Raw genomic sequence first — 14811 nt, forward strand, 5'->3', positions numbered from 1 at the left:
GCTTCTAAACGTCCGGCGCGTAGTACTGCATATTCGGACTGTTCACACAAATTATACGATTTATTAAATTCAGTCTATAAGAATATGTTGTGTTAATCACAGCTGAGTGCAGCATATAATTTATTCTTCTTCATCTTTTTCCTTATCATTTCCCATTTTTATATGGGGTCAACCTTCTGATTACCAGTGTAGATCTTTAGCCACAGAGACACTATTCCATTGAGTGCAGCATATAACTAACGTATTAAAAAGTGCAGTCTCATGAATGAGACATGGCAAACGCAGATATAAATCGCATACTATTAAATATAAAATGTTAAGATTTTTTGTTCAATTTGTTTCTAATATATGGCACCAAAACAACTGCTTTTGATGCAGAACTGAAAGACCTTGATAGTTTAGAAGTGTAATAAATGCTGAATACACATTTGAGTACAGGAACTAAAGGGAATTGAAATCGTCATGAGGGGAGTGCAATATAGGCGTGAGTTCACGGGCAAAACAGGGAAGTGGCTCCAGAAGGGGGTGTCAATTTATGGACCTCACAGTGTCTGAAGTGCTCGGATCGGTCTGAGGTCTAAAACTGTCCTGACTGCAGCTGGTCACTTCTCCAGTATTTAGTCTTCACCCTGATCACACATATGATCAGTTACCACTTTGTGGAGTAGTCTCTAAAATCTGTCTGTTGTCCATATCATAATTCTAGTCAATAACATTAGATGACAAAAGATTCCAAAACATCTTTAAGGTGCAATGTAAGCTAATTTTTTTCCCCCTAATATAAGCGTATTTAAAATGAGTTACTGGAAATTTAATTCAAATAAATTGTGCAAAAAGAACAAAGGAGGTTAAACTGCAGGTTCTAGCTAACTCAGTGGAAGAGATTTGCAAATGCAGGATGACTACATACCTAATCCTTCCTCTATGTCCTTTACAGATGAGCTTTCAATTTCATTGCCATGATCAAGCAAGACCTTCCCACAATTCCTGCTGTCCTTATGATCTTCTACCCGTCTGGCATCAATGTTAGGCAAAGATGTCTTGGCATAATTGGGTGCAATAGTACGGCTGGCACCGACGTCATTAAAATCACCACTGTGCCTTTCTTCAGCACAAACACTAGACGTTTTCTGCGGGTTTCTTCCATTACTGTTTAGATCCTCAAAGATTTCAGGAGTCTTAACACAGACAGGGCTCATAATAGGCTCTAAGAAGTTAAGCTGCATCAACATATCTTCCAGGAAGTTCTCAATAAACTCTGCAGACTCTTCCTCATCACCATTAGTCTTGTCTTGATCTTTTAGCCCTGAGTTTTGAAGTCCTTTCACTGCGGCCTCTGTCTCCAACACACTGTTCACTGGACCCCCTGTCTAAACATAACACACATAAAACATTTACATTTGTTTTAATATAGAATGAGATGTACTTTACATAAGTAGAAGGATCTGAAAGGTAAACACACAATTTAGTAAAATTTACCCTCAGTGTCTGTAGTACTAGAGAGTTGTACCGTGTTAGCCATCTTGCCTGAAGAAGGAGCCTGAGTTACCTCGAAAACATGCATATTGTAACCTTTCACAACATCCTGCCCTCAGTTTCTGTTAACAGGCATCCTTTCAACAGCACAATCACAGAAATACAAAGACGCTAGAAAAGTGAATCCAGTACCAATGATACTGAAAAGAAACTTACTCTTTAAGTTCTCCTCAAGTCACTTGTAATTATCTTTATGTCCTTACAGCACCTCCTAAACATTGTTAAATTTGAATTCTTCACACAAAAATGTATTTATTAAAATGTGGCATTAACAAAATAAAGTGTTGCCTTTCAATGTATGACTTAAAATGTGAAATTTACAAGATAAAGTGTTGCCTTTTAAACCTTACTGTATGTGAAGAATTCAAATTAACCCCAAAGATACAGTATCACTTAACATCACCAATCTGTACACAATTTTAAAATTCTCATTTACTACATAAAGTAACCAAATTTCAGCCAAAAATGCACGGAGTACATGTTTACATCAGTGAACACTACGACGGTTGCTAAAGATTAAGCCCATAAAAAACAAAGATGCCTGTTCCTTTAGCAAAAAAATAAAAAAAATTGTTCTCGTTTATAACTCCCAAATAATGAATTTGGAAAAAATGACAGATCTTACTCTTTAGTTGAAGGTATCCTATGCTTTTAAAATTCTGAAGGCTGAATGGCGTGTTCTCATCCAGATTATTCGAATGTTCGAATTCTACTCCGTCTTATTACTGGGACTGTTCTCGCTGTATCTGTATTGCCTGCCCTTTAAACTACTGACTTCTTCATAAATGTGTTTTTTTCTATATAAAGCATGTTCAGAATTGCAAGAAATGTTGCAATCCTCATTTTTTGAGCTGGACTTGCATTCACAATCCGCTAGCTATCCGTAACATCTCTTTAATGGATTCCTGCTATGATGTCAGTTCTCCTAGTATAGACCCTCTGGCTCCAAGTTTTTTTTTTTTTCCCTTTCTGTAAGGAGAACAGTAACAGCCCATGTAAAGCATGCCACAAACAATCATCCGTCCAGACAAATACATTTGATAATATCACCAGATTCTGAGCGGATATTCTTTCTTAAAGGATGCTCATTAATGGACACTGTCTACAAAACGGGCAAGAAAAAAAGAAGCAAAATTCAGAAAATTTAAAGAGCGTGTGTAGCCTTGTCCTTAAAATGCCAACAGTGTCTCCATGCCACACAAAGCTTCCTCAGGGGGGATTCTTACCTTGGGTGTTACCTTTAACTGGAATACCTCTTTTGTGTGCAAAAACCTTAAGCACAATGCAACCTTAAGTTAGGCCCATTATCTTTGGTGCCACTACAAATGTGAACGCCTCTTTGTAATTATAGGGAAAATGACAGTTTAAAATCTAGTCAAAGTGAAAAAAAGGGAAAAGACAGACACATTAACTAAAGCCTTAATTTGGATAGAACTTTCTTTATCTCTGGGAGGAAATGTGACATTTTTTCTGTGCACAAACTCTTTAACTTAATAAATACATAAAACAAATAGAATAGATTTTCTTCACACAGAGAATCATAGACACACAGAATAAATGACCAAGTAGTGTGGTGGGCAGGAGGACTTTAGGGACGTTTAAGACTCGACTTGATGTTACTTTGGAAGAATTAAGTGGATAGGACTGGTGAGCTTTGTCAGGCCGAATGGCCTCTTCTCGTCCAGACTGTGCTAATGATCTAACAAGATGATGAAATAAACTGGTGCCAAAATATGTCACACACAGTAACATTAATTGCATTATATCATAAAACTATTTTTGCATATATTGTTTAATACGTATTTTGAAAATCCTAACATTTATCCAATTTATCAACCTCCTTATTCCAATTTGAAGGTAAAGGAGAGCAATTGTTGATCACTGAAGCATTAAACACAAGCCTGGAACTAACTATGGATAGGGTACCAATCCATAACAGGAAAAGAAATTGCCATAAAATTCACAAAAAGGGTTAGGCTATGTATTCTTTCTTAGTTATCTGACCTAGTAGTACCCAGATTCTCACAGGCCACATACCGAAACCTTGCATTACACCACCATTGAGCATCTTGTAAAAATGCCAGCCAGTTTTCGCTGGTGCCCTTGAAAACCAAAAGTGCCAATCTGTATCAGATTCTGCTTAACTGCTAAATTCCTTTCCCTTTTCCTTGTTAACAGTACCATAAAACAAATTTAAGCTACTCTTCATGTCCATAATGCATTTTAAAGTACAATTTTAACAATTAATGGATTCAAAATACTGCAGAGTCCTTGTTTGGCTCTTCTATTAGAAAAATATAGTGGTGTGCCTCCCGAGAGTTTATTGGAAGGCCTTTGATCACACATATATAGCAAGAATGTGAAGTGCATGGCTGACCTTTTGCTGTCTTTGTTCTGTCCTTTTACTCAGAGATATTGGGTCAGATTCTTAACAAACAACACAATAAACCTGCTAATAGCTCCACTTAACTTTATTCAGTTGGTCATACAGATGACAAAATAAAACTGACTAATACTGTCAAGGAATGCCCTAGAATGGAGGTGGTCGGATTAAATCTCTTTGAGTCCATGACATCTGTTTTCAGTTAACATTCTACTGACCAATCAGATTGGGAAAGGCTCAAATCTTACCCCTCTGCAAGGACAAATGTCTGATAAGACATGATGAATGTCACCTTAGTTAAGCAAAGTAAAGACAGACTTTGGCTTGGTTAGTAAACTGTATGATCTAATTAAAGTTTTCAGCGTCGTCTTCTTATTTAAAAAATATGAAATAAATTAAAACCTTCAGTGTTGGTAACTTTATTCCCATAATTTCTGGCATACACCTGCACATTAAGCTGTAAGGCCGGAGCTGTACTCCACGCGACGCGACGCATGCTGCAGTGGACGCTCCTGCTATGCAAGCGTTGTAGTGTTCATACTTGCGCAAGTACTTTACGTAAATCTGGAGGAATCCACCAGGTGGCAGTGCAAGATATTATCACAGTGAGAACATGTTCAGCTTCTCTGTGTTGCGATTTGTCTAGAACACCTATTAAATTCCGATGACACCTTACCGCAATATCTCTGAAAAGGATGTTTATTGATTAAATCCATCAATCCAGGGATGTGTCCATTCCAGCAAGCATTGGGCACAAGTGAGAAACAGTCCCTTGATGAGGCCTCAGCTCATCGCAAGGTGAATACAAGCACACATATACACTAGCATCATTTTAGCGGCACCAAATCCCCAAATCTGCATATCTTTGGAAGGAAACCGGAGCACAGTGTGGAATACAAGCAGAAAATACCAGCAACATAACTCCCTGCGAGACAGCAGTGCTATCGCTCCGCCACCGTGTCACCCCCATGTGTGTAATTATTAACAGTATTCATTATTTAAATGAAATATGTAAAAATGTAACATAAACACTTTAACGCATTTAATCATGAAAGTGATATCAAGTATAAATCGAAGGATTCTAAATGTGCAGAGAGGTGGAATATCATACATTTAATTTGATCAGTGTGGTGATCTAATGCTGCTTGCCGCTGCTGTCAGGTCCAAGAAGCTTGTACCGATTAAAAACTGGGATGACGTTTACGAAGGTCTGCTTTAATGATAAAGTAAACTACGAGGTTAAAGGGGACATTTCGAGATTAAAGCCGAAATTTTCACTTTAATCACAAAATACACGTTTTCACCGTGTCCTTTATTTTTTCTCAGTGGCTCAAATACAGCGCTATACATTATGTTGCTGTTGTGAAGTTGCAGAAAAAAATGACGCCACACAAGATGGTATGCGAGGCTTTTAAAATGTATCGTGTCATTACGATCGGGAATATGCGACGCTTGAATATAAAAGCACCACGAATGCATTTGTATGTTGGCATTTTGCTTCACCACATCGAAGCATTCATCAAACAGCGAAGCTCGCACATCAATCCCCGTAGGATCTGCATAGAGGCTTTCTGTCACATGTAGATAGAAACAGAGACTTTGATGTCACGTTACGACTTTTAGCACACTTTTTCTCCATTTACTGTAATGGAGATGAGCTTGAACGCCGTGGGGGCGGAGTTTCGTGTGACATCATCACGCCTCCCGTAATCACGCAGTACATAGAAAACCAGGAAGACCTCCAAAAAGCGCTGAAGAAAACATGCATTATATAATTGAGAAGGCAGCGAAACAATAAGAAGCGAGCGAAGTGACATATACAACCATATTCATGAGTTCTGCTACTTCAGAAAAAAGCACGATGTAAACCTACACTTTAAATTAAGTTCATAGACAGGCTGCCGCTGGCGTTTGTAATTTAGTGCCTGCCCATATAAGGCCGTCCGTCAGCGGCAATCCAATAGCAAACTCCCACTAAATATTCACGGGTGAAGGACTGTGTTTATGGAGAGGAAGATGAGATGGTCAGGGTGGTGTTTGGCACAAACTCAGCGAAACTGCGAGAGAAAGTTTTAAGTGCCAGGACTAAGGTAACATTAAATACAGCCATGGACATAGCACGAGATGGCACCAGCACAGCTGGGAACCTTCGATGCATGTACACGAGTGGCTCACGTGAACTGGCGCAGTGCACAGATAAAAGCAACAGTTCCAAAGAGCGCTGAACAAAAACCGAATTACACAATTGAAAAGGCAGCAAAAAATATGAAGCGTCTGATACATACAAGCATATTCATAAATCCAGCTACTGCGGAAACAAAGCACACGGTGGAAAAAGTCAATGTCCCGCTAAAGGAAGACAGTGTAAAAAACCCGTGCATGCAGTGTGTCAGGTCTCAGATAAAGAAGAAGGCGAGCTGTTTATTGATGCAGTAAGAAGCGAATCGATGAATGAAACCTGTCATCTTTACAGCGATTGACAAACCGGAATGTAACAACAACACATCCTACAAATACGAACCTGATTGAAAGAAATAATGATAATCAAATCCTTGATGACAGCAACACTCAGTAACACTCACAAAACAAATACTGTATATTGACAGTCATGTTACGTTATTTTTAAAATGTTCCCTTTTCTTTTCTAGCTTTTTAACACACTACTTCTCGCTGCGATCTGGTATGTATATATATATATATATATATATATATATCCCGATCTACATACTCGAATAATGGATACTTTATTAGCCATCAATGATTGTTTTGGTAAAGCCATACTCAGTGTATTCATTAGATGAGCGGTAAAAAGTAAGGCGAGGGAGGATGACTTATTGAGGCATGCAGGCTGTAGTGGCGTCAACTCTATCTGAATTAGCGCTGATCACATTTGAAAAATATATCTTTTCAAGTTCTATTTAGTCCATATGTGTCAAACTCAAGGGCGAGATCATTTTATATACTGTATTATTGTTATTAATGGCCGGGTATATGAGCGCTGGTAACACAATAAACTACAGATCCCATAATGCAGCGCTTCAGCTGCCTTGCGAACACTTACGCGTTAATCAAGTCTAGCTTATGATGCTGCAAGTTATTGCGAAGCTAGCTCACACGATGCTGAAGAGAAAAGTTGATTCTGAAAATAGAGCCTTTAAAACCGATGGGAGGCTGAGTATATGTTTACTGAACCCGTGTGTCTCATTTGTGGAGCTAATGTGGCTGTAATTACAGAATTTAATCTAAGGCGGCACTATGAGACAAAACATCAGGGTAACCTGAAAGACCTGAATGCAATGCAGAAGATACAGAAAGCAGAAGAATTAAATAAGAATCTGACACTTCAGCGGACGTTTTACCGTGCACAATCACAAAGTGATTTCAAGTGAAGCTGCTTTTATGGGAGACACAAATGCACCAGTGCAACTTGCCCCACTTTCCCTGTTGCCAAGTAATGTTAAACCAAGTCGTCACTACGGTGTTCCCAAATCGCACTTTGCTGATAAACTGAGCGCACTGAGTTTGCACGGGCTTTGGTGACTTTGAAGAACAAAAAGTCCGTCTACATGCGGCTCGAACCTTGTGCATGTTTGGTAGCACATATCTGTGTGAGAAGCTCTTCTCAGTGATAAAGACTAACAAAACAGCACACAGGAGTCGCCTCACTGATGAGCACCTGCAATCCATCCTGAGAATCTCCACAACACAGAACCTCACACCAAACAGAAGCGAACCTGTTGCCAAAAAAGATGCCAGGCGTCCAGCTCTAAAATGACATATGAGCAAAGACAACTGAATGATTTGATTTGTTATTGCTGAAAGGAACACATTTTATTTATATTTCCAGGTTTTGTTATGCAGCATGTTCATATTTGAATTTGTATAATTTTGACAGGATATATTTTTATGGAGAGCAAAATCTTTTGGGATATTTAAAATCTAAGTTTATTTTTATATAAAATTACATAAGAGTAAAGAAATTTGAATGTTTGTTCTTTTAACGTTTACTTTATTTCTAACTTGTATAATTTAGACAGGATATATTTTTATGGAGAGCAAAATATTATAAGTTGTTTAAGGTTTGAGTTGATTTATTCAGGAATAATATTCCTGTCTGTTTTACCATTCCTACCAAAGATAGTCACTAAATAAAAATTCCTTCTGTACACACACACACACACGACATATATATATATATATACATATCTATACATATATTCATATATATATATATATATATATATATATATATATACATATATATATATATATATATATATATATATATACATATATATATATATATATATATACATATATATATATATATATATATATATATATATATATATATATATATATATATATATATATATATATATATATATACATATATATATATATATATATATATATATATATATATATATATATATATATATATATATACATATATATACATATATATATATATATACATATACATATATATACATACATATACATATATATATATATATATATATACATATATATATATATATATATATATATATATACATATATATATATATATATATATATATATATACATATATATACATATATATATATATATATATATACATATATATACATATACATATATATATATACATATACATATATATATACATATATATACATATATATATATATATATACATATATATATATATATATATATATATATATATATATATATATATATATATATATATATATATATATATATATATATATATATATATATATATATATATATATATATATATATATATATATATATATATATATATATATATATATATATATATATATATATATATATATATATATACATACATACACACACACATATATAAACATATATATACATATACATACATATCTACATATATACACACACAGCTATTTCAGATCAGTGCAATACGCTGTTTGTTAAAACGGTTGACTCCGCCTTACGTGCAATAACAAATCAAATCATTCAGTTGTCTTGGCTCATATGTCATTTTAGAGCTGGACGCCTGGCATCTTTTTTGGCCACAAGTTTGTTTCTGTTTGGTGTGAGGTTATGTGTTGTGGAGATTCTCAGGATGGATTGCAGGTGCTCATCAGTGAGGCTTACTCCTGTGTGCTGTTTTGTTAGTCTTTATCACTGAGAAGAGCTTCTCACACAGATATGTGCTACCAAACATGCACAAGGTTCGAGCCGCATGTAGACGGACTTTTTGTTCTTCAAAGTCACCAAAGCGCCGCGGTAAACTCAGTGCTAATAACTCTAGCTTCGCAATAACTTGCAGCATCATAAGGTAGACTTGATTAACGCGTAAGTGTAGCCGGCAAGGCAGCTGAAGCGCTGCATTATGGGATCTGTAGTTTATTGTGTTACCAGCGCTTCATATACCCGGCTATTAATAACAATAATACAGTATATAAAATGATCTCGCGGGCCGGATATAATTACACGCCGGGCCGGATGTGGCCCGCCCTTGAGTTTGACACATGTGGACTAAATAGAACTTGAAAAGATATATTTTTTCAAATGTGATCGCGTAATTCAGATAGAGTTGACGCAAGACTACAGCCTGCATGCCTCAATGAGTCATCCTCCCTCGCTCTTACTTTTTACCGCTCATCTAATGAATACACTGAGTATGGCTTTACCAAAACAATCATTGATGGTAATAAAGTATCCATTATTCGAGTATGTAGAGCGGGATATATATATATATATATACATATATATATACCCGCAGATCATAGCGAGAAGTAGTGTGTTAAAAAGGTAGAAAAGAAAAGGGAACATTTTAAAAATAACGTAACATGACTGTCAATATACAGTATTTGTTTTGTGAGTGTTACTGAGTGTTGCTGTCATCAAGGATTTGATTATCATTATTTCTTTCAATCAGGTTCAGATTTGTAGGATGTGTTGTGTTCAAGTTACATTCCGTGTTTGTCAATCGCTGTAAAGATGACAGGTTTCATTCATCGATTCGCTTCTTACTGCATCAATAAACAGCTCGTCTTTTTCTTTATCTGAGACCTGACACACTGCATGCACGGGTTTTTTTACACTGTCTTCCTTTAGCGGACATTGACTTTTTCCACCGCGGTGCTTTGTTTCCGCAGTAGCTGGATTTATGAATATGCTTATCAGACGCTTCATATTTTTGCTGCCTTTTCAATTGTGTAATTCGGTTTTGTTCAGCGCTTTTGGAACTGTTGCTTTTATCTGTGCACTGCGCCAGTTCACGGAGCCACTCGTGTACTTGCATCGAAGGTTCCCAGCTGTGCTGGTGCCATCTCGTGCTATGTCCATAGCTTTATTTAATGTTACCTTAGTCCTGGCACTTAAAACTTTCTCTCGAAGTTTCGCTGAGTTTGTGTCAAACACCACCCTGACCATCTCATCTTCCTCTCCATAAGCACAGTCCTTCACCCGTGAATATTTACCCCGTGGCAGTTTGCTATTGGATTGCCACTGACGGACGGCCTTATATGGGCAGGCACTAAATTACAAACGCCAGCGGCAGCCTGTCTATGAACTTAATTTAAAGTGTAGGTTTACATCGCTTTGTTTCCAAGTAGCAGAACTCATGAATATGGTTGTATATGTCACTGCTCGCTTCTTATTGTTTCGCTGCCTTCTCAATTATATAATGCATGTTTTCTTGAGCGCTTTTTGAGGTCTTCCTGGTTTTCTATGTACTGCGTGATTACGGAGAGCGTGATGATGTCACACGAAACTCCTCCCACGGCGTTGAAGCTCATCTCCATTACAGTAAATGGAGAAAACTGCTTCCAGTTATGACCATTACGCGTAGAATTTCGATATAAAACCTGCCCAACTTTTGTAAGGAAGCTGTAAGGAATGAACCTGCCAAATTTCAGCCTTCCACCCACACGGGAAGTTGGAGAATTAGTGATGAGTCAGTGAGGGCTTTGCCTTTTATTAGTATATATATATATATAAGTATATATATATATATATATATATATATATATATATATATATTACAGCAACACTCATCACTCACAACAGTGACAAAACAATTACATTGACAATCATGTTACGTTATTTTCAAAATGTTTCCTTTTCTTTTTCATTGCTTCTTTAACACACTACTTCTCCGCTGTGAAGCGCGGGTATTTTGCTAGTCTTCTAAATAAGATCAACTTTAATAAGTGCCCAAAGGCTTAAATAATGGGATGAACAAGCCTTAATGTTAGTTTCATTTTTATTTAGGTTTGATCTAAGCATTCTCCATAAGTCCTCACTGCTATATTTATTTGCACTAGGTTTATGTTTGACTAGCTGCGCTAGCCATCTAAAGCAGTTTGAAATCTAAGAAATTAATGTAAGCCTCATGTTTTTTTATTTGATACATGGGTTGTCCATTTCATCTGGTATAATAATACACAACCAATCCAGTTCCCTTGCAATACCCTTTTAGTCTACGTACAGTTAGATCCAAACATTTTTACTGCTTCCACTCTGCGTCGCTCGTCGAACTGACAACTCTTGAAGTGTTTTGCTGGGAAAATGCAGCAGTGGTTGCTACCGCATTGGCTTGGTTTAGTAACTCTAGCCTCGTCATGATGGGCTTTGCCTTTTTGACACTTGTGTGTATATTTTATTTATTTACATACATACATACATACATAAATACATACATACATACATAGGGCTGGAACTAATGATTATTTAAGTAGCAGACTAATCGTTCAATTTATTTTTTGATTAGTCACGATTATTTCATGCCTGACTATTTTGATGCCTGCGACCTGTGGTTGCACATCCTGTTCTGGGCTCCAGTGCATGTCTTACCTCATCTGCTCACGTCTGTCAACCTGTGAATGTCACCCTGATATCTCTGCATTAACACGATTAAAATTAATAATAATCAAATTAAAATAACAAGTGAAACCCGATATCTATGCAAAAGGACAAAGTCTTTAGAGTTCTGGTGTTTCCTGTCTTGCTATATGGTTGTGAGACATGGACGCTATCCAGTGACCTGAGATGAAGACTGGACTCCTTTGGTACTGTGTCTCTCCGGAAAATCCTTGGGTACCGTTGGTTTGACTTTGTGTTGAATGAGCAGTTGCTCATGGTGTCCCGAATGAGGCACACTACCCGGATTGTGAGGGAGCATCAGTTACGACCATGTGGTGCGTTTCCCTGAGGGCGATCCGGCTCGCAAGATCCTCATTGTTGGGAACCTGAGTGGCCGGACCAGGCCAAGGCGTCGCCCACATAACACCTGGCTGCGGCAGATAGAGGGTAATTTCCGGAGGGTAGGACTGGACCATGTGTATTCTATCTATATAATTCACTAAGGCCACGCAAGACAGAGAGCGCATGCGTGCCAACTAAGAGAGCCATGCCCGCCAACTGTAAGACCATGGGATACGCTCGACAGAGCCCCGCCCGCAAACTCTAACCCTCCTCCTGTGTCCACCATCGCTCTTGAGGCATGTGCACTGCCTGCTCATGTGCCCATATGCAACAACTCACCAAACACAGCCTCAGTCGCTTTAGTCTGTGCTACAGTCCACACGAGAGAGAAAAACACACACACAGGCGAGAGAGAAAGAGACACACACAGGCGCACGAGAGAGTGACAGAGACACACACAGGCATGCGCGCACGCGAGAGAGACACACACACACAGGAGCAAGAGAAAGAGACACACACACACACATCTACGCACGCAAGAGAGCGAGAGACACACACACACACACACACACACAGGCACGTGTGAAAGAGAGAGACACACACACACAGGCGCACGAGACAGAGACACACACACACAGGCGCGAGAGACAGAGACACACACACATGCATGAGAGAGAGAGAGAGAGAGAGAGAGAGAGAGAGAGAGAGAGAGAGAGACACACAGGTGCGCGAGAGACACAGACAGACAGACACACACAGGCGAGAGAGAGAGAGAGAGAGAGACAGACACACACAGGCGCGTGACAAAGAGACAGACACACACAGGCGCGTGACAGAGAGACAGACACACACAGGCGCACGTGTACATTGTTGCAATGTTACTTTTCTTGGTTGTTTATTAAATTACGGATTTTTCAAATGTTCATTTTTTTTCCCTGTGCTTTAAACTCATTAAAAAAAAAGTGTTTTTATCGAGCGATTCGTAGCGCTATAGCGCGAACTCTTGCAGTGTTAGTTTTCTCTGTTGTTCAAGGTTTTCTCAGTGTTATTCAATGTTTTTACATTTACTTTACTATTACGCTGTGCATTCTATGGTGTAATTAACTATATTTGTGCTTAAAAACTTAAAAAAATATTTATATATTTACATACAGTTTGTATGGTCTGGAACGGATTAATTGTATTTACATACAATCCTATGGGGGAAATTACTTCGGTTCATGACCAAATCGGTTTACGACCAGGGTTTTAGAACGAATTTTGGTCGCGACCTGAGGTTCCACTGTATATATAATCGACCATGTCGCCCGACCATGGGGTACGCACGACAGAGCCTCGACCGCCCACTCTAACCCTCCTCCCGTGTCATAGGGAATGCATGACAGAGCCCCGCCCGCAAACTCTCACCCTCCACCCGCGTCCACCCTCGCTCTCAAGGCATACGCACTGCTTGGTCATGTGCCCGCCCCCCAACACGTCACCAAACACATCCTCACTCTCTTTGGTCTGTGCTACAGTCCACATGCAGCTGTGAGCCACATTGACTGTTCACGTTGATAATTATGCGGCGTATGCTGCATGTGGGTTGGCTAGTTATTAATATTTTATTAAAATCAAAAAACATTCCATACATGTAAGTTAAGTTAGACAAACCTGGTTTGAAACAAGTCGATTCCTACCCATGAGAAAGAGAGCTAGGTCACCAGAGTAGCACTTTAATAATAGCAAAAATACGTAAATTAATAAATAAATAAAAATAGAACAGGAAAAGAGGGGAGAGAATCCACTTACTCAAATTAAATGCTTATTCTAAAATGTTATTTATCATATCCTGCCAGTTTTTGAAAAAGTTGTGTGTCTCAATATATTTTATCAGCATGTTTAGTCACGTTGTCACACTCCAGGTTCCCCACAGATATGTTATTCCACCATGGCCCGAGAGGGAGCATTGCCACTAACTTTGTCACCTACTATTGCTCCACAGCACAGAGAAACTGCCCAGTGAGGGAAATTTCCTCCATCCCTGCCAGTTCCAGGACAATATAGGCCCAGCCACCTGAAAGGAGGCATCACTTACTGACTAGAAAAACACAGAGACAGAACTCCTTCATACTTTGATCTAAGTGATCCAAAGACACCATTAAAAGCACTATTTCTGTTGTTTTGAATGGTAATAAGTGACTCTTTTCTTCGTTATTGCACCATTGCAGGGGGGTGGTTACCCCTTAGCGAATCAAGAACGACTGTCAAAGCTTTCCCCATCTTGAATCGAGTGGAATCGTCAGAATGTGGAACTGAGAACAATTATCGGAGCGGCAACCTGCCACAACCAACTGCAACCTATTAGTATTATAAATAATAGCAACTTTCAACCGACCGACAGTAGCCTGTCACCCGAAAATGGGTCATGACCTAGTGTTTGAGAAACACTGTTCTACAGCCTCTCTCCGAGTCTCATTCACTCCACCTCGGTACAGCTCCTCATCCTCTCACTGCACAGCATAACACCCATTGCCACCTCCATACCAAATGAAGCATTCGTCTTCCTCTCATTCGGTGACCCTTCACATATCCTCCTGATCTTTCTCATTTTTGTTCATTACTTTATCTTCAAGCTTCATTCTCCATGTCTCACTCCCATACTGTATGCTACCACAGATATCATGAT

The 14811-nt window shown here is 38.3% G+C and overlaps 1 protein-coding gene across 2 annotated transcripts in view; it reads right to left on the minus strand.

The window, feature by feature from the left end:
- Nucleotides 1–14811, minus strand: part of timm10 (translocase of inner mitochondrial membrane 10 homolog (yeast)) — a 78920-nt gene that overhangs the window by 14891 nt on the left and 49218 nt on the right. For both annotated transcript variants that reach the window (XM_039767612.1, XM_039767613.1), the window contains one exon: nt 911–1370. In XM_039767612.1, the coding sequence (XP_039623546.1) occupies nt 911–1370 (460 nt within the window). The remainder of the gene's footprint in view (nt 1–910; nt 1371–14811) is intronic.

This window comes from Polypterus senegalus, chromosome 10 (assembly GCF_016835505.1).
Source record: "Polypterus senegalus isolate Bchr_013 chromosome 10, ASM1683550v1, whole genome shotgun sequence".
NCBI classification, from domain to species: Eukaryota; Metazoa; Chordata; class Cladistia; order Polypteriformes; family Polypteridae; genus Polypterus; species Polypterus senegalus.